We start from the raw sequence: 27,621 nt of genomic DNA on the forward strand, positions 1-27,621 counted from the left end.
GACATGTTGGACCATTGTCCAGTCCCAGGACTCACACTATTTGACACAGAGGTGAAATACCTGCTATATGCTGATGACTTGGTACTTCTATCACCAACCAAAGAAGGTCTTCAAAAGAACATTAATATTCTAGAGCAATATAGCTATAATGAACGAAAATCAGGATCCCCCCCCCCCCCCCAAAAAAAAAAAAAAAAGATGTCAGAAACACATATAAATTCACCCTGAACAACACCATAATTGAACACACTAAAAATTACACCTACCAAGGTCTGACCATATCTGCATCGGGAAACTTTAATATGGCAGTGAATGCACTCAAAGAAATAGCCTGCAGAGCATTGTATGCAATAAAAATTTAATAATTCAAAATCCACATCCCAAAATATTTGACAGTGTAATCCTACCAATAGCTCTTTACAGAAGTGAGGTTTGGGGGCCACTCAATAAACTGGACTTTAAAATGTGGGACAAACATCCAATTGAAGCCCTACATGCAGAATTCTGTTGGAAAATCCAGAGAAATACACCAACTAATGCATGTAGGGCAGAATTGGGCCGCTTCCCAGTAATAATGAAAATACAGAAAATATCATAAAATCAAGTCCAAATTCGAGTCTGCCATTTAAAGCACTTCAAACCCAAGAGCTGAGCCCAGAAACTAGCTTTCTGTCAGCTGGTGTTGGACCTAACCAACTAAGCTGACACCAGCACTGCTTCAAAATAAAGAATTCCAATAAACAAAATCATGAACCAATCAAAGGACTCATATTTACAACATTGGAAAAACGAAACAGAACACCAAAGCTGACTAAATTGCTATCTGACCCTAAAAAGAGAATATGAATTGGCTGATTATCTCTACATTGTCAGAGATACGAAGCAGAGACAGATCCTTACCAAGTACAGGCTGAGTGACCACCGATTGGCAATAGAAACCGGCAGACATAAAAAGACATGGCTATCCAAAGAGGAGCGTGTATGGGGTCACTGCATGACAGGGGAGGTAGAGACAGAGATGCACTTTCTCCTTAACTGTGATAAATATTCCTCACAAAGAGATTCATTATTCACAGAAATGACTACATTTATTCCAAATTTGAACTTATTAAACCCAGAGGCAAAACTAAAAATACTCATGGGCGAAGGAGCAATGGCTCCTCTTGCAGCCAAATATGTATTTACCTGCCATAGCCTGAGGGACCCTGAATAATAACATCTGCATAGTAAACAGTAACTTACTTATTATTACTATTATTGTTATTACTATTATTATTAGTGGTATGGGTGGTAATGGTAATGATAACAGTTTAGTGATGGTGGTGGTAGTAGTAGTGGTAATGATGATAGTTCTAGTAGTGATGTAATGGTGAAGATGACCGTTATTTTGTTATAAGATGACCGTTATTTTGTTATAAGGTAGTTATAGTTTCATTTTCCATATTTATATTTTTATATTTATTACATTACATTCTACTATTGACTTACCATTTTATTGTTGTTATTTTTGTAATTAATTTTGTATTATTATTTACTGCCATTTTATATTATTATTTGTGTATATATTTTATTTATGTATATTGTAAACATTGTTGCTTTGGCAATATTGACACAAGGTTGGTTTGATTTTCCTCAGGTTTTCGCCTGCAATATCAGTTCTGTTATACTCACAGACAATATTTTGACAGTTTTGGAAACTTTAGAGTGTTTTCTATCCCAATCTGACAATTGTATGCATATTCTAGTTTCTGGGCCTGACAAATAGGCAGTTTCAAATGGGTACGTTTTTTTGCCAAAAACGAAAAATCCTGCCCCCTACACTCATGAAGTTAAATGCAGAGTTTTATTGAATAGTTATTGAAAGTAGAAAGCGAAAATGTTTTGCAAATAATGTGATTCCACCTGACAACGGTTGTTGTAGTTCAGCCAAGAGTTTTTTGGTCATTGTCACTGTCTGTTAAAGATTCTATCGAGAGAGAGAGGTCGGGAATGGGATACACTGCTCCCAGTCCCAGCTTCCTAGATGTGAAGATCTAATAGGGTCAAACTGAACGGTAAATCGCTATTATCACCTAATCATCGGACAGTGAAGGAGGAGCTCTAATAGGAGCTCTAATAGGTTCTAATAGGTTCAAACTGAACGGTGAATCGCTATTCTCACCTAATTATCGGACAGTGGAGGAGCAAGCTTCATAGAAAGCCAGCCATTTCGGCCTCCTGAGTGGTACAGCGGTCTAAGGTTCAATCCAGGGCTGTATCACAACCAGCCGTGATCTGAAGTCCCATAGGGTGGCGCACAATTAGACCAGCGTCGTCCGGGTTAGGGGAGGGTTTGGCCGGGGGGGCTTTACTTGGCTCATCGCGCTCTAGTGACTCCTTGTGGGGGGCCGGGCGCCTGCAGGCTGACCCCCAGTCGTCAGTTGAACAGTGTTTCCTCCGACACATTGGTGCCAATGGCTTCCGAGACTTGGGTGAGTCTATGACTGGGCCGTACGCACTACCCTCAGTAGTGCCTTACGATCGGATGCAGAGCAGTTGCCATACCAAGTGTTGATGCAACCAGTTAGGAGGCTCTCGATGGAGCAGCTGTATAACTTTTTGAGGATCTGGGGACCCATGCAAAATCTTTTCAGTCTCTTGAGGGGGGGAAAGTGTGGTTGTGTCCTCTTCATGACTGTCTTGGTGTGTTTGGACCGTGATAGCTTGTTGGTGATGTGGACACCAAGGAACTTGAAACGCTCGACTCGCTCCACTACATCCCGTTGATGTTAATGAGGCCTGTTCTACCCTCCTTTTCCTATAGTCCACAATCCGCTCCTTTTTCTTGCTCCACACTGCCAGGTCTCTAACCTCCTCCCTATAGGCTGTCTCATCATTGTCTGTGATCATGCCTACCACTGTTGTGTCATCAGCAAACTTTATGATTTTGTTGGAGTAGTGCTTTGCCACGCAGTTGTGGGTGAACAGGGAGTACAGGAGGGGACTAAGCACGCACACCATAGGGGCCCCAGTGTTCAGGATCAGCGTGGCAGAGGTTGTTGCCTACCCTTACCAGCTGAGGGAGGCCCGTCAGGAAATCCAGGATCCAGTTGCAGAGGGAGGTGTTTAGTCCCAGGGTCCTTAGTTTAGTGATGAGCTTTGTGGGCACTATGGTTTTGAACATGGGAAATTAACCTAAACCACTTGTACTTGTCAGCTATAGTTTACTTTTATTTTGTATCACTCAAATATCCAACTAATAGTATCCAATATTGACATATCGTGAGGCTACCCTCCCGTATCTCCCTCAACATGATCAGTTGATGTTTACTGGTCATGAAAGCATGCAGTTACTTGTTGTAAATGCCTAAAGCTGATGATAGAGCTAAGTGTTGCATTTGTTTTGCATGGAATAATCCAAAATGTATAGTTCTGACTATGCTTTTCAAGAGGTTGACTTATATTACAACCAAATTGTTAAATCTGCAATATGTAACTTTTTTGGGCTACCTGACCAAATTCACATAGAAATGTGTGTTTTAGATCTGTCATTCTCATTGAAAGTCTACGAAGCAGTAGATGTGTTCTATGTGCGTTATTTCTATGCTTTCTGTTAAGTTTTGTTCTTGCGTCTTCGGTTTTGTACACCAGCTTCAAACAGCTGAAATTACAATATTTTTGGTTGATATGGAAAATATATTTCACAGCGGTTTAGATGGTATAATGATTCTGTACACTATACTTGCTTGTTTTGTCACGTTAACTGAAATTAGTCAACTATTTTTAGCAACCAGGAAATGGTGGAGCAATTTCTGCGTAGTGCATCTTTAACAATCACTTAAAAAGCACACAGTTGTCAATGGTTTTAGCGGAGCTGAGGGTCTCCTTGTCCCAGTACATGGTCTACAACTTGGGACGTCCACACTCCAACTGTGCCCATGCGAAACTCCCCCCTACTGTACAGTGCACTTAGCTTAGCATTGCTGCAAAGCTTAATCTAATGTAGGCTACCTAGAACTGGCACACTTACTGTGTAACCAACGGTTATGAATGAAGACCGTCATGAAAATAAAATAACCGTCAACTGTTATTTTATTGATTTATTTTTTCACAAACAGCTGACTGAAGGCGGGACAGCCGGGTGTTTGTGCAGTTGATTCCGTTTCTGCGGTAACATGGGCTAGGGTGTCCAATCAAAAACTAATATTTTGACCAATTTGTTCAATAATTTGTTGTGTAGAAAACCAATGGTGCAAATCTCATGTTTTTACACTTGTAGGATGTCCTAAATTATGGTGACTAAATCAATAGAGACCAGGGGGAGAAAAAGTACAAAATTAGGAAAATTGCACACAGCATCACGTCAGCTAGGCTGAATGTGGTGCGAGAATGATGGCTACCTGACAGGCTCACTTTCCTGTTGAGCTCATCATCTTCCTTCTCGAATACGCAGGACATAAAACAATATAGAGGAAAGATGGATATTGATTTTGAGACATGACATGTGGTATTTTCATATTTAAGTATACACTTTTCAGATAATGCTAAATTATTTTTTCAAAGATTTCTCACAAACAAGCATATCTCTGTGAAATGTCAACAGAGCACTGAGCTTTTATTTTCAAGGCCTTTACATTTAATTCAGCTCTTGTCATGCTAATTTAGCTTATTTGCAACCCGCGGAAATAATTTTGAAGGTGTCCACCACAACATGTAAAATCCTCAAGTTTTGGCAAAAAAGCTGCACCGCTCTGTTAAAATAGAGCTCAGTGATTATTATCTGATGTATTAGGTTACGATACACTCGTAACGTTTACACTTGTGGGAATTGGCCTATATGGATAGGGCTAAATTGAAATGTTTCTTACAGAAGAAATATGAAAAGCATATGCATAACCATTGTAGCAATTGAAAGGGAACAGTTTCGAGATTATGGGAAAATTATTAGACCAAAGGTCACCTGACATGAGACTGAATCCTAACATTACACTGTTGATTTTGTGAATTTTATATTTACTGTACTGTTCGCCACATTTGATGGGTACACGTCCTGCTTTTTACTTTCTGCTTTGCTCCTATGGGTACACTTGCAATGGCCGCCAGGCCATCCATTATGCCATCATTGAAAAGAACGGGGATGCCCGTTCTGTTCATTCTATTTCTATGGCAGCACATAGTTTTGCTATTCTAACGGTTATTACGGAGACCGCAGTCATTTGCAGTGTGTGAATACTGGGGAAACTAGGAAAGTACCATGCTGCAAAAGAGTCAGCATAGCACTATGCTGCTGGAGAGTTCCGTGCATAACAGGGCAGTGGCACCATATTGACGAGCTGCTCGGAGCTTCGGTGTAAATTATTTTTTAGCCCCAATGAATGCTTGCCCGCCTGCCCTGTCAATGTAGTCTACTCTTAGTGACGTCACAGCAGCAGAAACAGTCCTAGTGTTTTCAGTGCTATCTTGACATGCTGTGTGCGTGTGTATGCCAGAGGAGTCTTGTAGGAGCTATAGGAGGACATGCTCATTGTAATGACTGGAATGGAGTAAAAAGAACTGAGTCAAATGTTTTTCCATATGTTGGATGTGTTTGATTCCTTTCCATTAATTCCATTCCAGCCATTACAATGAGTCCATCCTCCTATAGTGACTTCCACCAGCCTCTGACATACGCATGTCTTTGTGTACCTGCACATCTGTGTGCCTATGTTTGTGTCATTGCGTGACACTGTGCTTGTGTGTGCAGTAACAGCGTGTACAGTGAGTAAGTCAACTGCTATGTTATTTGTTTCATAAGCAGCTTTGCAATTTTTCACACTCCACTCCCGATCCTTAATCTCTTCCACTTACTGCTGCGATCTCCATCCAGTCCATACAGGCTGGCATTTGTGCTCCTAAGTTGAAAAATGTATGCGCATATAAAGAGATGTAGGAGTACAGTTACAACAACAAAAAATGATGCCGGTAGCATAGTATTTGAAAAGTTTGGTCTAGAAACAAGCCGTTTTCCTTGTAGTAATGGTGCAACAGGACTGTCACGAATCTGTCCTCAGTCTATTCTCTATTGCATTTAAGAGACTACGGTACAGCAAAGTAATTATTACAATTATTATCTGGGTGATTTCTTTTATAGGGGGCTGGTGCTCCCAAATTACAATTCCAGGTAGCACAGCAAAATATTTTGGAGCATATTCTACCAAAATTGTAGCACTGTAGAGCCCTGAAACAGTAGCTTACCTTCCAGTTGGTCATATTGAATATATCTTTCAATGTTTCTCTCTGTTTGTTCTGAAGCACTGCAGTGTAGCCCCAAAGGTGAACAGCACTTGAAAGCCTCCTTTTCTACAGCCTGACAAAAATACCAGCATGTGAAGTTTGTTGTGTGGGAGGGACACTCCAAATACCTCATCTACCTCTGCAGTCCCCCACTTCTCTCTGGCAAACAAACAAAAAGTTGCTTATGCTTCTTCGTACCGAATCCCTGCATTATTTGAAACGCCTGCAATTCCCTTAGGTCAATGGCAGCAGTTTGTTTGTTCGTACTTGGTGCAGTGTAAGAGACTGTACAGCTGTACAAATAACTCATCCAAAGAGCTTTGACTTCTGAAACATGGCAGAAAGCTAACACAATATGATGCCCCGTTACCTTATTAATTCAGCCACTTACTTAGATTAACTGGCAAGGTAAACGTAGGGTCGCATTAATTACCTGCAAGTAGGTAAACCTGCAAAATCGGCAGTGTATCAAATACTTGTTCTCCCCACTGTATATGGGAAAATACATGTTCTAAAATTTCTAGCAGTCGATTGGTCGAAAGAACATGGTTGCAAAATCTCTTAATTTATAACAAATGTAAATGGACATTGACAGTCAAGTGTAAAGGTTGCATAATTCAAGCTTTTTTTGGGATTGATCACAGGCTGGTGTGTGTCTGTCCTCTCAACTCTGCTTATTATTTGGGATAGGGAGATTCCCACTGAGGGGTCTGCACTGTGCTGTTAATCCTCTGCCCCTCCACAGGCCAGAAGAGAAATGGAAAAAGGAAAGAAAAAGATTGAAAGACTGCACATGCTGGAGAAAAGAACTGCTCTCCTGCAAGGGCATCCCCCTCCTCCCCACCACATCTACACACCCCTCCCCTCTGTTTCTTTTGGCTCTCTCCAACCCTCTTGCTTTGTCCTGGGGACTGTACCAATGGGGGAGGGGGCGAGTGAGGAAAAGAGGAGAGTGAGAAAGCATGTGGTTGAAAGACGGACAGAGCGGATTAGCGCAGGGCAGGAAAAAGAAAGGAAAGAAAACCGCTTTTTCGTCAACTACTACTTCTGCCTGACAAATTGAGTGTAAAATATGCTCTGGGGAAGGGCTAACCAAGTAGTAAGAACAGAGGGAGAGAAGGGAACCTAGAGAACGTCACTGGGATGAGAGATGGCGAGAGAGAAAACAAAACAGATGGGATGAAAAACACACAGGTCCCGACGTGGAATCTTCCAAACCCAACAAACCACTGCTCTACAGCTGCTGCTGGTGCTACCACTGCCTTCCTCCTCTCTCTCTGAATCCCACACAGGGAGGGGTTGCACTCCACACACACGGGACAACAAACAGAGAGAGAGAGAGAGAGAGAGAGAGTGTATGTGAGCTTGCAAGGAGACGGTGCTGTATCTGTATCCTGGAGAGTGGATTTGTTCTCGGACGCGAGGGGAACAGAGGCTTGCGGGACTGGGGAACCTGCCACTTTGAGACAGACACACACACACACACACACACACACACTGTGAGACATGGATACTCCAGGCTAAAGGGGAGGAGGGACTCAGTGTGTGTATGTGTTCAGTAGGGGGGCTCTCTTTCTGCGTTCAGCCCCCGGCAGGCACCGTGAAGGGCAACAAACAAAAGGCCGTATGACCAAAGCAGTGGCAACGGGACTCTAATGCTGTGAGTACTGACTGAGAGGACCTCTCTCCCTTTTCCTCTTTATATCTTTCTTTCTCGTCTATCTCGCCTTTCTCAGTGACAGTGTGTCAGTGAAAGCTTTTTTTAGGCTAAAATATAGCAGGTGGGTTAGCTTTGAGCTTATTCTTCAGAGACTACAGAGCTAGAAGGCCGTAATAGCTGCTCACCCACATCTGCACACACACACACACACACACATTCTCTCTCTCTCTGTAGCAAGGCCACCGTGGATGGTCTTCTGTCACTGTGGTGGATTTAGTCTTAATGGACAAGTCAGTATTTCACTGCTAGACATGTACTGGCTGGGTGTTGGAATTAGTCACTTTTTTTTACGGAGCAGAACATGTTGTTTTTAACGTGTGGTTCAGCAGCAGGGATCCCAGCTGAACAATAGACTGGTTGCTGTGTCGCTCCCGGTTCACTGAACTGTCATTGAGCGCCATCGGTAATGAGGTGTGTGTGTGTGTGTGTGTGTGTGTGTGTGAGAGAGAGACACACACAGTCTGTTTGACAGTGTATGTGTGTGCAAGTGCATTTGTACATGTAGCCTACCATTTCCATTTGTGTGTGTGTGAGACAAATTGTGTTTGTATGTGTACTATGTGCATGACAGCTTGAGTTGGTATGTACCACCACCCAACACTCACCCTTTCTCTGTTCAGAAGTCCAAACTCTTAACACCTTCCAGCAGTAACAGGGAAAGTATGTTTTGCTCAACTCAAATGTCCGTCTCTTTGGGATTGCATTTGGGGTTTGTTTTCATTACCCCTGCACTGAGAAAAGCCTTGCTGTTGGTATATAGAACTAGCTGTATCATTGTCCTGAGCCCAGCCGAGCTCTCTAGCTAGTCATGCTGCAGGAGGCAGCATTATTGAACTCTGCTTGCAGAGAACGAAGAACTAGGTCATGTTCTCTCCTACTAACATGCATTTTTTTGGACGAGCCCACAGAAACTAGACGGGGATTACCGTTAGCTGTTTTCCAGCATCTCTCTTACATTAAGTCAACTTTAATGAGACCCAAAAAACTCTTCCATGTGTGTTTCTGTCTCTCTCCCTCATCCCCGAACATTGTTTGATCAGCACACTTTCTAAGCTCTTAAAGAACAAACAACTTTCTCCTCTGTAGCTCTTTGTCAAGCTTGGAGCTCACTCAAGGTTCTTTGTCTGTAGAACTAATTGAGCAAACGTACCACTTCAGTTTGGATATTTTAGACCCCAGGGTTGAGAAAAAGAGTTGGAGCGGTAACTAACGAAAGTGAAAACACAGAACACAGATGAAGAAATAGGGAGAGAGAGTTGATATGAGAAGAGTGGAAGCTAACAAAAGTGAAAACACTGAAGAAGGAGAGAGGGAGGAAGTGAAAGAGCGGAGTCGCTGCAAACAGTAGGCTGTGCCAAGCCGTCTGGAGTTACAGTGGTACTTAAACCAAGCCTGCTATTTTGCGTCCCACACGTAGCCTTGACAATTGTTTTGTACAGACAGTAAACCTGCTGGCTCCATAGATGGAGGTGAAAAGGCCCTCACAACCACCTACTGACGTATCATGTGGAACTGACAAGATGCTATTTCTGTAGTTATTTAATTCCAAAACTCAGAGGCTAATGCCAAGGACACTAATGAAGCTCTTCAAAATGTAGACCCTAGATGTGTGTGGTTGTTTTTTGCAATTTTTCAAGGATGACTCTCCATCCACGCACTGTGAAATTGACTGTTTGACAGAGCCATGTCATTTCCCCATGATTCGAGTCCCTTGTCTGAATGCTGGGTCACATTTGAGTAAGCTCCTGTTGCTAGTGTGTCTAATATAGAGGCCTTTTCCATGATGTGTCTGTTTTGAAGTGGGCTAACAGTGTGGATCGAGGTGCATATTGAACCTGGCCTCGTTTTTCGATCTTGTGACCTGTTTGAAATTATTTATGTCTGTTTGTCAAGCTTAGCCAGCCCACATCATGACCGTCACCACTTTAGTGGGTTGACCTAGTGGCTATTGGCTGTATGCAATCTATACTATCCATATCCACAGCAGTTCAGCTGCAGTAGAGGAGGCCCCTCAGCCCTCAACACTGTCAAAGTGGCATAATTGGAATTGTATCACACATATTCAAGGGTAAATTTAACCAAGTGGCAGCCCCAGATTCAAATAAAGCGCACCACTGTTTATCCTATAAATCAACAGCACAAATTTCTGCTCTGAATGGTAAAGGCAGCTTACTACTGATCGGTGTTCTGTTCTGTTGTTCTGTACCATGTTGGGTTTGGTCCTGCACCAGTCCCACTACACCTGGATTAGTGTATTAACAACTTCTATGCTAACCTGGCTGGAGCTGAGCTGTCTATTGTCTAAAGCGGCTGCTGTGTCTACCACTCCATAGCAATGGGGGAATCTGAAGGGTCTAGGTTTGTTTTGCTCATTGTTACACAAAGACCCCACCAAACCCAGTGTGTGTGTGTGTGTGTGTTTAACTGTGTAAACATGCAATACCATTATTTTTCACTCGCTCTCGGAGGTCAGTGCTTGGACGCATTGCCCAGCTCGTTTCATAATGACATGTCAATCACAGGGATGGATTGGGTGCGGATCGGGTTCTGGTGCCTGGAGGATACGGAGCAGACCTCTTCAAGCACAAAGGACAGCGGGGGCCATTCAGTTTGATTGTGTTCATGTGTGTATCTGTAATCTGTGTGTATGCAATGATGGGGTTAAACACAGACTGTTGTGCTGTGTATGTCTGTGGTCTGTACACTGTGTATGAAGGAACACACAAACCATACAATTCACTGCATAGTCTAGCAATCAATGGTGGATTGTTAAACATGGTCTCTGCAATAGCAACATTGTGTTAAATCCCCTCTGTGTGTTAACCTCTGTGTGTTACATCTTTATATGCTTGTCCTTCCTAAAGGAATTAGTAGCTTTCAATTAGGAAGAAAACAATGGCTTGTTTGGTCACTAATTGGCATTGAAGTAATGGAACTATTTTATTGTGCTTGCAGCGTAGCTAAGCAATAGATGTTGTCAGTGTTGTAAGGTGTCACATGCCAAAGCAATGGCTTGAGAAAGTGAGGCCACTGGCTTTTGTTCACTACTTAGCTTTCTCAGCTATAAATTATGCGAAAATGTCATGCAACTCTGTGGAATGTTCCATGAAATTAGAAGAAAATTCCATGCATTCGACAAAAACGTGTTAGGCCTACAATGTGAATGTATGACACTTGGCCTACAGCATAAAATTATTGCAAATAACTTATGGTAAAGTAGGCCTACTACTGTATGTATCAATAAGTTTGTCAGGTCCAGTGCGCAAATAAAATAAAATGTGTTATTTGTCACATGATTCATAAACCGGTGTAGACTAACGGTGAAATGCTTTTCCAACAATGCAGATTTAAAGATAAAAATATGATTTATGATTTTCAATACCGTAAAAAAAATTATGTATGCTGCGCCACTAAGTTAAGAATATCTAAGAAATATCAAATATATATATCCAGCTCAGGGCTCCAGCTATGCATTTGGTTTGCTAACTTGCTAGTGGCTAGATGTCAAGATCAAGCTTCTTGGTTACAGCAGAGACATTCAATCCCCTCCTGTTGACTAAATTGTTTTGTGCTTGATATTACATTTTTAAAAGTATTATATATTTATGTTTACATAGAGTCCCTTGTGTGTACTTCCAGGAATATTGTATACCCCAGTATGTTACAGAAATGGTACGAAAATCTGCATAACGCCTAACCCTAAGGCCATATACAGGGAGCACCAGTACTGAGTTGATATGCAGGGGTAAGAGGTAATTGAGGTAGCCATGTACAGTGCATTCGGAAAGTATTCAGACCCCTTCCCTTTCTACACATTTTGTTTGGTTACAGCCTTATTCTAAAATGTATAAAATATTTTTTTCCCCCTCATCAATCTACACACACTACCATTCAGACCCTTTGCTATGAGACTTGAAATTGAGCTCAGGTGCATTCTGTTTCTATTGGACATGATTTGGAAGGGCACACACCTGTCTATATAAGGTCCCACAGTTGACAGGTCATGTCAGAGTAAAAACCAAGCCAGGAATTGTCCCCAGAGCTCGGAGACAGGATTGTGTCAAGACACAGATCTCGGGCAGGGTACCCAAAAATGTCTGCAGCATTGAAGGTCCCCAAGAACACAGTAGCCTCCATCATTCTTTAATGAAGTAGTTTGGAACCAACGAGACTCTTCCTAGAGCTGGCCACCCGTCCAAACTGAACAATCGGGGAGAAGGGCCTTGGTCAGGGAGGTGACCAAGAACCCGATGGTCACTCTGACAGAGCTCTAGCGTTCCTCTGTGAAGATGGGAGAACATTCCAGAAGGACTACCATCTCTGCAGCACTCTACCAATCAGGCCTTTGTGGTAGAGTGGCCAGACGGAAGCCACTCCTCAGTAAAAGGCGCATGATAGCCAGCTTGGAGTTTTCCAAAAGGCACCTATAGAACTCTCAGGACATGAGAATCAAGATTCTCTGGTCTGATGGCTTCGGGACAAGTCTCTGCATGTCCTTGAGTGGCCCAGCCAGACCCTGGACTTGAACCTGATTTGAAAATCTCTGGAGAGACCTGAATATAGCTGTGCAGCGATGCTCCCCATCCAACCAGAGCTTGAGAGGATCTGCCAAGAAGAATGGGAGAAACTCCCCCAAATACATGGTGTGCCAAGCTTGTAGCGTCATACCCAAGAATACTCAAGGCTGTAATCTCTGCCAAAGGTGCTTCAACAAAGTACTAAGTAAAGGGTCTGAATACTTATGTAAATTTGTTGTTTCTCTTTTGTTTTTATAAATATGCAAACCTTTCTAAACACCTGTTTTTGCTTTCATTATGTGTGTAGATGGATGAGGGAAAAAAACATTTAATACATTTTAGAATAAGAATGTAACATAACAAAATGTGGAAGAATGCATGTGCACACAGTATGCATGTGTGCACATGTTATGTGTGTGTGTGGCCGTATGTAGTGTCTGTGCGTGTAAGTGTTTTGGAGTGTCGTGTCTTTACTATCATTCAATTGAAGACTTAGTTTTTATCAAAGATTTCAGTATTAATATTACGCGATTAAACTGAATAATCATGTAACTGTAATTAACTATGAAGTCGGGACACCAAGGAAAGTATTCAGATTACAAAGTTATAATTTCCCAATATAACCCTTCAGGTATTTTCATATCTGATCAATAGTCTTCTGATTAATAATTTATTCCCTTTTTGAGTTTTCCTTCATTAAACAGTCCAAAATCACATTGTGAAATTGTATAAACAGTATCATACTCACTCATTCATCTTATACAACAATTAGATGTAAACCTCATATCTGGGGCTATTATACAAACAGCGTTATGGTCATGTGGCCACACAGTCTCCCATGAGCTTCCCAAGTTGTGACAAACGGACCAGTTCGTAGCTGGATTCTTCACCGATCTTTTACACTTTCTCCAGAACATGAAATTTGTTTGTACCTCAAGTTCTGTAAGGTGGAAGGATTTCCTTTGTCTCCATGAAAAACTACTCTCTATAACTGTGTGTCCATGAGGTCTTCTCAGGAATTTACGACCTTTGACCACAGCAGCCTATTTGAAGGAGGAAAGGGGGGAGGCAGGGAGAGGGGGATGAGGTTCCTATACTCAGAGGCCAACGTCATGACAGGAGTGTCTGTGTAAGTATGTGTGAGTGTGTGGGTAGAGTCCAGTGTCTATGCATAGATTCAGTGCAAGAGCATTAGTGCAAAAAAGGGTCAATGCAGGTAGTCCGGGGAGTTATTTGATTAGCTATTTAGCAGTCTTATGGCTTTGGGATGGAAGCTTTTCAGGATCCTGTTGGTTCCAGACTTGAGGCACTGGTACTGCTTGCTGTGCGATAGCAGAGAAAACAGCCTATTGCGTGGGTGGTTGAGGTCTTTGACCATTTTTTGGGCTTTCTGTTGAGACCGTCTGGTATAGAGGTGAGGGATGGCAGGGAACTCGGCCCCAGTGATGTACTAAGCCGTACTCACCACCCGCTGTAGCGCCTTGCGGTCGGATGCCTTGCAGTTGTTGTACCAAGCGGTGACGCAGACAATCAAGATGCTCTCAATAGTGCAGCTGTAGAACTTTTGAGGGCCAAATATTTTCAGCCTTCTGACGGGGAAGAGCTAATGTCATGCCCTCTTCACAATTTTATGGGTGTGTGTGTGGATCATGTTAAATTTCTTAGCGATATGGACACAGAGGAACTTGAAGCTCTCGACCCGCTACACTACAGCCCCATCGATGTGGATGGGGGACGTGCTCGCCCCTCCGTTTCCTGTAGTCCATGATCAACTGCTTAGTCTTGCTTACGATGAGGGAGAGGTTGTTGTCCTGGCACCACACTGCCACGTCTCTGATCTCCTCCCTATAGGCTGCCTCATCGTCATCAGTGATCAGTCCTACCACCGTCGTGTCATCGGCAAACTTGATGGTGTTGGAGTTGTGCGCAGCCACGCAGTTGTGGGTGAACAGGAGGGGACTAATCACACACCCCTGTGGGTCCCCCGTATTGATGGTAAGTGTGGCGGCTGTGTTGTTGCCTACCCTCACCGCCTGGGGGCAGCCTGTCAGGTAGTCCAGTTGCAGAGGGAAGTGTTTAGTCCAATGGTCCGCAGATTGGTGATTAGCTTGGAGGGGACGGTTGTGTTGAATGCTGAGCTGTGGTCAATGAACAGCATTCTTACATACAGTTCAAGTCGGAAGGTTACATACACCTTTGACAAATACATTTAAACTCAATTTTTCACAATTCCTGACATTTAATCCTAGTATAAATTCCCTGTCTTAGGTCAGTTAGGATCACCACTTTATTTTAAGAATGTAAAATGTTAGGATAATAATAGAGTGATTTATTTCAGCCTTTATTTCTTTCATCACATTCCTAGTGGGTCAGAAGTTAGTATTTGGTAGCATTGCCTTTAAATTGTTTAACTTGGGTCAAACGTTTCGAGTAGCCTTCCACAAGCTTCCCACAATAAGTTGGGTGAATTTTGGCCCATTCCTTCTGACAGAGCTAGTGTACCTGAGTCAGGTTTGTAGGCCTCCTTGCTCGCACACGCTTTACCAGTTCTGCCCACAAATGTTCTATAGGATTGAGGTCAGGGCTTTGTGATGGCCACTCCAATACCTTGACTTTATTGTCCTTAAGCCATTTTGCCACAACTTTGTAAGTATGCTTGGGGTCATTGTCAATTTGGAAGACCCATTTGCGACCAAGCTTGAACTTCCTGACTGATGTCTTGAGATGTTGCTTCAATATATCCACATATTTTCCTACCTCATGATGCCATCTATTTTGTGAAGTGCACCAGACCCTCCTGCAGCAAAGCACTCCCACAACATGATGGTGCCACCCCCGTGGTGCCATCCCCGCTTCACGTTGGGATGGTGCTCTTCGGCTTGGTAGCCTCCCCTTTTTTCCTCAAAACATAACGATGGTCATTATGGCCATACAGTTCTATTTTTTGTTTCATCAGACCAGAGGACACTTCTCCAAAAAGTATGATCTTTGTCCCCATGTGCAGTTTCAAACCGTAGTCTGACTTTTTTTATGGGTTATGTCGATATCGGACTCGTTTTACAGTGGATATAGATACTTTTGTACCTGTTTCATCCAGCATCTTCACAAGGTCCTTTGCTGTTCTGGGATTGTTTTGCACTTTTCGCATCAAAGTACGCTCATCTCTAGGAGACAGAACGTGTCTCCTTCCTGAGCGGTATGACGGCTGCGGGGTCCCATGGTGTTTATACTTGCGTGCTATTGTTTGTACAGATGAACATGGCACCTTCAGGCATTTCGAAATTGCTCCCAAGGATGAACCAGACTTTTGGAGGTCTACAATTTTTTTTCTGAGGTCTTGGCTGATTTCTTTTGATTTTCCCATGATGTCAAGCAAAGAGGCACTGAGACCTTGAAAGACCTTGAAATACATCCACAGGTACACCTCCAATTGACTCAAATGACGTCAATTAGCCTATCAGAAGCTTCTAAAGCCATCATTTTCTGGAGTTTTCCAAGCTGTTTAAAGGCACAGTCAACTTAGTGTATGTAAACTTCTGACCCACTGGAATTGTGATACAGTGAATTATAAGTTAAATAATCTGTCAGTAAACAACAACAAAAAATTACTTGTCATGCACAAAGTAGATGTCCTAACCAACTTGCCAAAACTATAGTTTGTTAACAAGAAATTTGTGGAGTGGTTGAAAAACGAGTTTTAAAGACTCCAACCTAAGTGTTTGTAAACTTCCGACTTCAACTGTAGGTTTTCCTTTTGTCCAGGTGGGTAAAGGGCAGTGTGGAGTACAATCGAGATTGATTCATCTGTTTGGGCGCTATGCGAATTGGAGTGGGTCCATGGTGTCTGGAATGATGGTGTTGATGTGAGAATGACCGGCTTTTCGAAGCATTTCATGGCTGTAGATGTGAGTGCTATTGGGCGATAGTAATTTAGGCAGGTTACCTTGTGTTCTTGGGATACGGGGACAATGGTGGTCTGCATGAAACGAGTTGGTATTACCAGTGTTTTCCATTAGCGCTGGCTAATCAGCCGGTTATGGGCTCATTTTCAGCTGGTTACGTTTTCCACTTCATATTAAATAGTATACTTTTCATTTAAGTTTCAATTTGATAGTCCATCGAGCCCTCTCCCTCTAGAATGAACTATATGCATCTTCTAGGGATCTATTGAGAGGATAGGCGCCTGTCAGTCACAAAGTGAGGGATGACAGGGAAATGCAGCAGAGAAGAAGAGGCCAAGTGAGAGGTTTCACTCTGTACAAAATTAACCCAGTGCTTTTTTGTGGGATTATTTTGGACCTAGCTTGTCACCTTCCTTCTGCCTTTAAGACGACTCCCATTGTTAGGGCGGTGACAAGCATCTCATCATTATATACAGATCTCTGGTTGCAGTAGAATTTCTTTACACGGAGGGAATTTGCACATCCCATGTAATGTAAGTGGTAATGATGAGTCGAAATCCACAACCTAATTTTTGTTTTCTGACACTTTTATTTTCCGTGTTTCACATAGCCAGCCACACGGAATCGTGGCGCATAGAAGGCTATTTACTGCATGTTGATAACTTAACAGCAAGTGTTGACTAGTTTATAAATGGTGTTGAACTGACTGAATTAAGTTCATATCCTATATCCCTTTGCCATTAATAAATTATATGGCATTGTATCGCATCGGGACAAGTAAACCAAAGGATTTCCTAGGTTTCCTTTCCTAAGATGTAAGGGCTTGCCAAACAGTGACACTAAAGTGAGTGACTCTCGTCAGTCAGTGTAGCCTTCTGAATATGTGAGAGAGCCGTTCATTTGGCTTCCTAATTTGCATAGGCTACTGGTATGTCGCTGCTTTTTTTGCGGTTATCTGCAAATAAATTATGAGAACATTCGGTGAAGATGGTGGAGCATCATTGCAGTAACAATAGGTAGCTGAGAGCCTCATTCTGGTCCAAATATGATAATTAATTTGTTTTACAAACTCTACTTTCGCTGCAAAACCACAGCTAAACAACAGCTAGAGTAACTACACCCAAAAATCTAAATTTCTCAGATTTTTCACAAACCTTAAAAAGGGTCTCGTTGTGGCATTGTTGTGGGCTTAGAACATCCAATGTAATGTTTCTATTTAAAAAGTGTGATTTTGAGAGAGAACTTTAAAGAACTGGGGCAAACGGAAACCTGGAAAAACCAAACCTTTAATTTATTTTTCAAGATAATTGTAACGAGTTTCGTCTTCATACGAAGGAGAGTCGGACCAAAATGCAGCGTGTGGTTTACGATCCATGTTTATTAATAATACGAAACACGAATCTCCAATACAATACTACAAAACAAAACGTAACGAAAACCTAAACAGCCTATCTGGTGAAAAAACACATAGACAGGAACAATCACCCACAACCACACAGTGAAACCCAGGCTACCTAAATATGGTTCCCAATCAGAGACAATGACGAACACCTGCCTCTGATTGAGAACCATATCAGGCCGAACATAGAACTAGACAAACTAGACATGTAACATAGAATGCCCACTCAGATCACACCCTGACCAACCACAACATAGAAATATACAAAGTAAACTATGGTCAGGGTGTGACAGTACCCCCCCCCCCAAGGTGCGGACTCCGGCCGCAAAACCTGAACCTATAGGGGAGGGTCTGGGTGGGCATCTGTCCGCGGTGGCGGCTCTGGCGCTGGACGTGGACCCCACTCTATGACAGTTTTAATCCCCCTCCTAAACGTCCCTAAATAGGTTACCCACCACAATGATAACATGGGACAGAGGGACAGCTCGGGACAGAGGTAACTCGGGACAGATAGGTAGCTCAGCACTGAGAGGAAGCTCAGCACTGAGAAGAAGCTCAGCACTGAGAGGAAGCCCAGGCAGGTAGTAGAAACTACCAGAACCTGGCTGGCTGGCGGTTTCAGCAGATCCTGGTCGACTAGCAGATCTGGAAGAATCTGGTCGACTGGCGGATCTGGGAGAATCTGGTCGACTGGCGGATCTGGGAGAATCTGGTCGACTGGCGGATCTGGGAGAATCTGGTCGACTGGCGGATCTGGGAGAATCTGGTCGACTGGCGGATCTGGGAGAATCTGGTCGACTGGCGGATCTGGGAGAATCTGGTCGACTGGCGGATCTGGGAGAATCTGGTCGACTGGCAGATCTGGGAGAATCTGGACGACTGGCAGATCTGAGAGAGTCTGGACGACTGGCAGATCTGGAAGAGTCTGGACGACTGCCAGATCTGGAAGAGTCTGGTCGACTGGCAGATCTGGAAGAGTCTGGTTGACTGGCAGATCTGGAAGAGTCTGGTCGACTGGCAGATCTGGAAGAGTCTGGACGACTGGCAGATCTGGAAGAGTCTGGTCGACTGGCAGATCTGGAAGAGTCTGGACGACTGGCAGATCTGGAAGAGTCTGGACGACTGGCAGATCTGGAAGAGTCTGGACGACTGGCAGATCTGGAAGAGTCTGGACGACTGGCAGATCTGGAAGAGTCTGGTCGACTGGCAGCTCTGTCTGCTCCATGCTGACTGGCTGCTCCATGCTGACTGGCAGCTCTGGCTGCTCCATGCTGACTGGCTGCTCCATGCTGACTGGCAGCTCTGGCTGCTCCATGCTGACTGGCTGCTCTGGCTGCTCCATGCTGACTGGCTGCTCTGGCTGCTCCATGCTGACTGGCTGCTCCATGCTGACTGGCTGCTCCATGCTGACTGGCGGCCCTGGCTGCTCCATGCTGACTGGCGGCCCTGGCTGCTCCATGCTGACTGGCGGCCCTGGCTGCTCCATGCTGACTGGCGGCCCTGGCTGCTCCATGCTAACTGGCAGCTCTGGCGGCTCCTTGCAGACTGGCAGCTCTGGCGGCTCCTTGCAGACTGGCAGCTTTGGCGGCATCCTGCAGACAGGCAGCTCTGGCGGCTCCTTGCAGACTGGCAGCTCCATGCAGACTGGCAGCTCTATGCAGACTGGCAGCTCCATGCAGACTGGCAGCTCCTTGCAGACTGGCAGCTCCTTGCTAACTGGCAGCTCTAAGCTAACTGGCAGCTCTATGCTAACTGGCAGCTCTATGCTAACTGGCAGTTCTGAACAGGCGGAAGACTCCGGCAGCGCTGTAGAGGCGGAAAGCTCTGACAACGCTAAACAGGCGGGAGACTCCGACAGCGCTGGAGAGGAGGAGGGCTCCGACAGCGCTGGACAGGCGAGGCGCACTGTAGGCCTGATGCGTGGTACTGGCACTGGTGGTACTGGGCCAAGGACACGCACAGGAAGCCTGGTGCGGGGAGCTGCTACCGGAGGGCTGGGGTGTGGAGGTGGTACTGGAAAAACCGGACCGTGCAGGCGCACTGGAGCTCTTGAGCACCGAGCCTGCCCAACCTTACCTGGTTGAATGCTCACGGTCGCCCTGCCAGTGCGGCGAGGTGGAATAGCCCGCACTGGGCTATGCAGGCGAACCGGAGACACCGAGCGCAAGGCTGGTGCCATGTAAGCCGGCCCAAGGAGACGCACTGGGGACCAGCTGCGTAGAGCCGGCTTCATGGCATTAGGCTCGACGCTCAATCTAGCCCGGCAGACACACGGAGCTGGAATATACCGCACCGGGCTATGCACCCGCACTGGAGACACCGTGCGCACCACTGCATAACACGGTGCCTGTCCGGTCTCTCTAGCCCCCCGGTAAGCACAGGGAGTCTGCTCAGGTCTCCTACCTGGCATAGCCATACTCCCTGTTAGCCCCCCCCCAAGAAATTTTTGGGGCTGCCTCTCAGGCTTCCATCCGCTACGTCGTGCTGCCTCCTCGTATCTGCGCCTCTCAGCTTTCGCCGCCTCCAGTTCTTCTTTGGGGCGGCGATATTCTCCTGGCTGAGCCCAGGGTCCTCTTCCTTCTAATTCGTCCTCCCATGTCCATACCTCCTCTTTGGGCTGCTCCTGTTGTTTCTTCTCCCGCTGCACCTTAGTGCGGCTACACTCCCCTGGTTTAGCCCAGGGTCCTCTCCCGTCGAGGATTTCCTCCCATGTCCAGAAATCCTTATTGCGCTTCTCCTCGCGCTGCTCCTGCCTGTTGACACGCTGCTTGGTCCGTTGGTGGTGGGTGATTCTGTAACGAGTTTCGTCTTCATACGAAGGAGAGTCGGACCAAAATGCAGCGTGTGGTTTACGATCCATGTTTATTAATAATACGAAACACGAATCTCCAATACAATACTACAAAACAAAACGTAACGAAAACCTAAACAGCCTATCTGGTGAAAAAACACATAGACAGGAACAATCACCCACAACCACACAGTGAAACCCAGGCTACCTAAATATGGTTCCCAATCAGAGACAATGACGAACACCTGCCTCTGATTGAGAACCATATCAGGCCGAACATAGAACTAGACAAACTAGACATGTAACATAGAATGCCCACTCAGATCACACCCTGACCAACCACAACATAGAAATATACAAAGTAAACTATGGTCAGGGTGTGACAATAATGTGGGCTATTTACGTCATTTTTTTCTTCATTTTTTATCAAATACATAATTTGAAGAACAAACATTGTGGCAATTAATATTTTGCAGTTAAACTGTAAGTAAGACTTTAATCTCAAGAGACGACGGGTTAAAATGTAAACTATCTTGAGATGGCAGTCTTATTTACAGTGTTTAAATTGGTTTGTTCTCTTTCTTAGAAAATAGTCATAGTCATATAGGCCTAGACCTAGACAATATCCAAAACAACAGTACACTGAATTCATACATTTTCAGTTATTTAAATTGCCTTTTTATACAATACCATTTTGCACTAATTCTTTTGACTCATCACATATGCTGCTGCTACTACTTATTGTCTACCCTGTTGGGACTTTTCCCCTGCCTGTATGTGCATGTCTGCCTCAGTTGCCTCGTGCCCCTGCACATCGACTCAGCGCTGGTGCCCTGTCTATATAGTCAAGTTATAGTTACTCATTGTGTTGTCCTCGTTATTTGTTATTTTTTTATCTGCAATGTTGGGAGGGGCCGTAAGTAATTTCACTTAGTCTACACCTATTGTTTATGAAGCATGTGACAAATAACATGATTTTATTTGAATATCAGAACAATATGTCATGACTTTCCTGTGAGGATCCAAATAGATCAGATCAGATTTGCAATGAATAACTTCAACCAGACCCCATCTCACCTGCAAAGGGGGGAGAGTTGAACTTGTGAGGGTTAACACATCCTGTCGTAAATCAAGAGGAAAAGATTCAAGTCTCCCTCGCCAATGTTCACCAGAGGAATGTCCTTTGTTTCAAGAGACTTTTCCCACTGAAACACTAACATGTTCAAAAGCGAATACTGGAACAATACAATAATATTATAATATATAACATAGAACGTTGATAATGGTCAGAGGCGAACTATAGAACGAATGTAATTTTGTTTATTTTGTGATGCCATTAAAAATGTTATAAAGGAAATACTGTAATGTGGAAAGGATCCCCACTACATGTGTGAAGTGTCCATCCTATGCATTGTGCATGTAATATGAAAAATGATGGGGGATGAGGGATGGGATTTTAGGAGCCATAAGAGATAATTGTTTTACATAAAATTTGCAGAGTGATAAGTCACGCCCCTGAGTGAGGTCAGACCGTGTCAGCCTAACGGAACCGCCCTTTCGATGAAACTGTATAAATTGATGGGTTAAGAATTAACATATCAGACCAGAAAAGCATGAAGCTGCAGCTGCATGCTTAAAGTGGTTTGAACTCTGAATCTCAACATGAGGCAGAGACGTTAAACTCACCTCCTGGACAATCACTGGTATGGCTGATTAGCTGTCCTAAGTAAAGTATCTTAGAAAGCGAATTTAGGTGGGACCATTCTACTACTCTGCTCAAACCATCGTATTACGCTACAATCATCACTCTACTAGGTACCATCAACCTGGCTGGCTAGCCTATCTTCGAATAAGCATCTTCAGGAGGGAATGGGTGGAAAATAAACTCTGTTGTTCTGTTCAGGACTACACGACAAGTCACCAAATACCGGACAACAGTATGAGACTTGAGTGGCGGTTTGTGTGCCACAGGGTGGCGGTTCATGTGCAAAGTATATGATTACTGTAAGTGAGAGTAGTTTCTAAATGTACCGAAGTATTATGTCTGTCCCTCTCTGCCCCCCTCTCCATCTCTTTTGTAACAAGCAGCCATGTTTTGCCATTCCGCTAGCGATCTGTTTTTAACGTATTAAGTGTGTATGTTTATCCTGTGTTAACATTTAATTAACTAGTAAATAACTGATTAAACCAATTTGTGTAGTACTGAATCATAAGTAAGGCTCGGGTTTTTGTAGATGCAAGGAGGTTACGACTGTTCAGAATGAAGATATGATACGAGGTTATGATTAATAAGTTGACTGTTTATAGGCGTGATAGGTAAAGACCTTTTTAGAGTTTAATTCGGGAGATGTTAACTCTTTAAAGAACCGCTCCCTTGGTGCCCCACATCCTAATGAGTTAATTGTTACATGATTAATTGAATTGGGTAACAATTAAACATAGTTGATTAGATAAATAACAGTCTTCAGATTAATGTTAAAGTCAAGTCACAAATATTTTCTAATCTGGGAGGTAATCTTGATAAAGTATTCAATAATTTCGCTGTGTATTTCAAATGGAATCAAGGCATTAAATAAAGGTTAAATATAAAAAATACATTTGAATGTACCGGTGGCCATCAAAATAGAGCTCCTTTGGAGCTCAGACGCACCTGGCTGGCTACTTTTTCTATTTGGCTGGCTGCTCTATATACTGGTATTCCGTCTGGCCCCGCAGCCTTGCGAATGTTAATCAGTTTAAAGGACTTACTCACATCGGGCTTAGTCATCCGGAACAGCTAATGCTCTCATGGATGTTTCAGTGTTGCGAGCATAGAAGGCATTTAGGTTGTCTGGTAGGTTTGTGTCGCATGGCATCTCGTAGCCGGGTTTCCCTTTGTAATCCGTGATAGTTTGCCAGCCCTGCCACATCTGTCGAGCATCAGAGCCTGCATAGTAGGATTCTCAGTCCTGTGTTGACGCTTTGCCTGTTTGATGGCTCGTCAGAGGTTGTAGCGGGATTTCTTATAAGCGTCCAAATTGGTGTCCCACTCCTTGAAAGCGGAAGCTCTATCCTTTAGCTTAATGCGGATGTAGCCTGTAATCCATTACTTCTGCTTGGGGTATATACATACATTCACTGTGGGGACAACGTCGTTGATGCACTTATTGAAGCCGGTGACTGATGTGGTAAACTCGATGTTATCCGATGAATCCCGGAACATATTCCAGTCTGTGCTAGAGAAATAATCTTGTAGCTTAGTATCCGCTTCATCCTACCACTTCCATATTGAGCTTGGAAGCAGGAGGATAGAGTTTTGGTCAGATTTGCCAAAGGGAGGGTGAGGGAGAGCCTTGTATGCGTTCCTGTGTGTGGAGAAAAGGTGATCTAGAGTTTTGTCACCCCTAGTTGCACAGGTGACATTCTGGTAAAAATGAGGTAAAACAGATTTCAGTTTCCCTGCATTAAAATCACCATGCGTGAGAAACACTACCTCTGAATGTGCATTTTCTTGTTTGCTCATGGACTTATACAGCTCATTGAGTAGGGTCTTAGTGCCAGCATCGGTTTGTGGTGTTAAATAGATAACTCTCTTGACAAATAGTATGACATGCAGCATATGAGGTATTCTAATTTGGGCAAGCAAAAACTTGAGACTTCCTTAACATTAGAGGTCGTACACCAGCTGTTGTTAAAGAGACACACCCCTCCGCCCTTCATCTTACTCGAGTCTGCCGTCCGGTCTTGACAATATGTTCACAGCCAGATCAGGGTCGTATTCACTAGGAACCAAACAGAAGCGAACGGACCAAAATGGGGAGGGACTATCTGAACTTGTCCAATAAGAAATGCTTGTTTTCGGCTGCAAAAAGTTTTGCTACAGTGTGCGCTAGCACATACCTCTGCAGTTCAGACATCATTTGCCACTAACTTCATGAATAGGGTGCATAAATCATCACACACCTTTTCAAAACGTTTTAACCCTTCTACTCAAAAATAAGTGATATTAGATATCTGCAACCTGTTAAACGTTACGATCTTGTAGCTAGAAAGTAGCAACTAATGTTAACTGTTCAACCCACTAACTTCATGACAGCTTGCTAATGGTGCAGGGTGCATTGTCTAGTATGCACCTGTAATAAGAAGTTATGCACACTGTATATGTAATCACTATGTTGATAGGTTAATTTCAGTCAATAATTTGGAATAAATAGGTCCAAGTAGCCTATCCAGCCAGTGCATTTGTGGCACTTCATGTATGTCAGTTGCGGACGGCTGGCTTGGGACAACCTCTTTCAGGTATTACGTTCATCTTCTCTGTGTCCTACAGCAGGAGAAGTCGAGAGAAGCGCGAGAAGGGACAAAAAGGATTGGGGTTAAAATGTACAGGGCTCGTATTTCCAAAGCGTAGGAGTGCTGATCTAGGATATGTTCCCACCTGTTCGTATAATCATATTCATTATGATCTAAAATGGACTCCTACTTTCAGAAGCTTTGTGAATAGGAGCACTGGGCTGTGTTTAATTGTCAGGGGCTGTGAAGGATGGTGTTCTAGCTTGAAAGAAGGGGGGTTAGAGAAAGGTTAAAGGATTATTTAAACAGAATTTTCTGTCATTTGTCCACATCTACGCCCTTCTGCCATTTGACCCAAAACACCAAGAGCTACCATATGCGTCTCATACTTTCTCATTCCCTCTTTCCCTTTCTCTCTGTATTCCAGTTGTCCCTCGCGGATGAACAGAGTGAAGTGACACGGAATGGCTTTGAGTTCAAGGAGCTGCAGTATTTGATCAAGATCTACTGCCAGGTATGACCGAGTAATCATCTGGGTGCTGTGCTATGCTGCGGTGTCCTCAATCAGTGCTTTCTCATATAGAGTACCAGTCAAAAGTTTGGACACACCTACTCATTTTTATTTGTTTTTAGTTGTACTATTTTCTACATTGTAGAATTATACTGAAGACATCAAAACTATGAAATAACATATATGGAATCATGTAGTAACCCAAAAAGTGTTAAACAAATGAACATATATTTTACACTGTTCAGAGGACACTGTGAATCAGGCCTTCCTGGTCGAATTGCTGCAAAGAAACCACGACTTAAGGACACCAATAATAAGAAGATACTTGCTTGTGCCATGAAACACGAGCAATGGACATTAGACCGGTGGAAGTCTGTCCTTTGGTCTGATGAGTCCAAATTTGAGACTTTTGGTTCCAACAGTCGTGTCTTTCTGAGATGCAGAGTAGGTGAACAGATGATCTCCCCATGTGTGGTTCCCACTGAAGCATGGAGGAGCAGGTGTGGGGGTGCTTTGCTGGTGACACTGTCAAGGATTTATTTAGAATTCAAGGCACGCTTAACCAGCATGGCTACCATCATTTGTTTTTCAACAAGACAATGACCCAACACACCTCCAGGCTGTGTAAGGGCTATTTGACCAAGAAGGAGACTGGTGGAGTGCTGCATCAGATGACCTGGGCTCCACATTCACCAGACCTCAATCCAATTGAGATTGTTTGGGATGAGTTGGACTGCTGAGTGAAGGAATTGCAGCAAACAAGTGCTCAGCATATGTGGGAACTCCTTCAAGACTGTTGGAAAAGCATTCCAGGTGAAGCTGGTTGAGAAGAATGCCAGAGTGTGCAAAGCTGTCATTAAGGCAAGGGTTGCTACTTTTGATTGAACACTTTTTTGGTTACTACATGATTTCATATGTGTTATTTCATAGTTTTGATGTCTTCACTATTATTCTACAATGTAGAAAATAGTACAAATAAAGAAAAACCCTTGAATGTCTAGGTGTGTCCAAACGTTTGGTACACACACACATACTCTATCTCACATTTACATACACACGCACTCTCACTTGCATGCACACTCTCACAAATACACACAGTCACATGGAAAGCCTCTGTCTTTGGAATCTTGTCACACACCAAATGAATGTCCAATGTGTTAGCTAGTAGGTGATTGGCTCATTTTCAGTCATTTCTGAAAACCCATTTGGTCATGATTAAAATTGTGGGAACAGTGAAGCTGAAACAACCAAACAACTAAATAGAAGGGTCTCGTGGGAAAGGAGAGTGACACTGAAATCACACCAATTGGCCTCATCCATGATGCTCATGAGGTGTTGAGTAGCAACAAAACACACAACTTGGAGAAGATATCTGGCATACCATCCGTGCCTCCAAATCTTTTCCTCAACTTGGCAGTTACGCTACCCTCTCATCAGAGACCTAGCGAGGCAAGTCATGTGTGCCCGGTGCTGACCGAGGGCATGTACCAAATGGAAACCTATTCCCTATATAGTGCACTGCTTTTCACCTGGGCCCATAGGGCTCTGGTCAAAAGTAGTGCACTATATAGGGAATAGGGTGCCATTTGGGACATTGCCTGAGGCTTACATCACAACTGTATTTGCCTGTCACTTTTTGATTCAGCACCCTCTTCTTCAGATTATAAAAAGCCTTGCTTTGTCATGTGCCAGCCGGCCTCTGATGTATTTACCCCAAAGATGTATCATCAGTTAAATTAACGTATGGAGTTATCGACTTGTCGTGTTGTACTCCAGAAATAGCTTCGGCAAATTGATCACTTCATCAATGGATTCCAAAATTAGCTATCCAGGGCAGGCCAGCACAGTTTAAGCGGGTGAGCTAGATATGGTGGACGATTTAGGAGCTGTTCCATTCTGTCGAGCATGATGCCTGTTGGATTTACTCGCAATACCAATAAAACATGCAAAGTTATTACCCCGCTGCATTTACATGCTCTTAGGTTGGAGTCATTAAATCTCATTTTTCAACCACTCCACAAATTTCTTGTTAACAAACTATAGTTTTGGCCAGTTGGTTAGGACATCTACTTTGTGCATGGCACAAGTAATTTTTCCAAAAATGGTTTACTGACAGATTATTTCACTGTATCACAATTCCAGTGGGTCAGAAGTTTACATACACTAAGTTGACTGTGCCTTTAAACAACTCGAAAAATTCCAGAAAATAATGTCATGGCTTGAGAAGCTTCTGATAGGCTAACTGACATCATTTGAG

General features: G+C 43.6%; 1 protein-coding gene across 1 annotated transcript in view; it reads left to right on the plus strand.

Annotated features, from left to right (window-relative positions):
- LOC139419193 (rho GTPase-activating protein 32-like) overlaps positions 1–27,621 on the plus strand; it is a 105,603-nt gene that overhangs the window by 21,850 nt on the left and 56,132 nt on the right. The window contains exon 4 of the mRNA XM_071169186.1: positions 25,281–25,367. Coding sequence (XP_071025287.1) covers positions 25,281–25,367 — 87 coding nt within the window. The remainder of the gene's footprint in view (positions 1–25,280; positions 25,368–27,621) is intronic.

The sequence above is a fragment of the Oncorhynchus clarkii genome, chromosome 10, assembly GCF_045791955.1.
Source record: "Oncorhynchus clarkii lewisi isolate Uvic-CL-2024 chromosome 10, UVic_Ocla_1.0, whole genome shotgun sequence".
Classification (NCBI taxonomy): domain Eukaryota; kingdom Metazoa; phylum Chordata; class Actinopteri; order Salmoniformes; family Salmonidae; genus Oncorhynchus; species Oncorhynchus clarkii.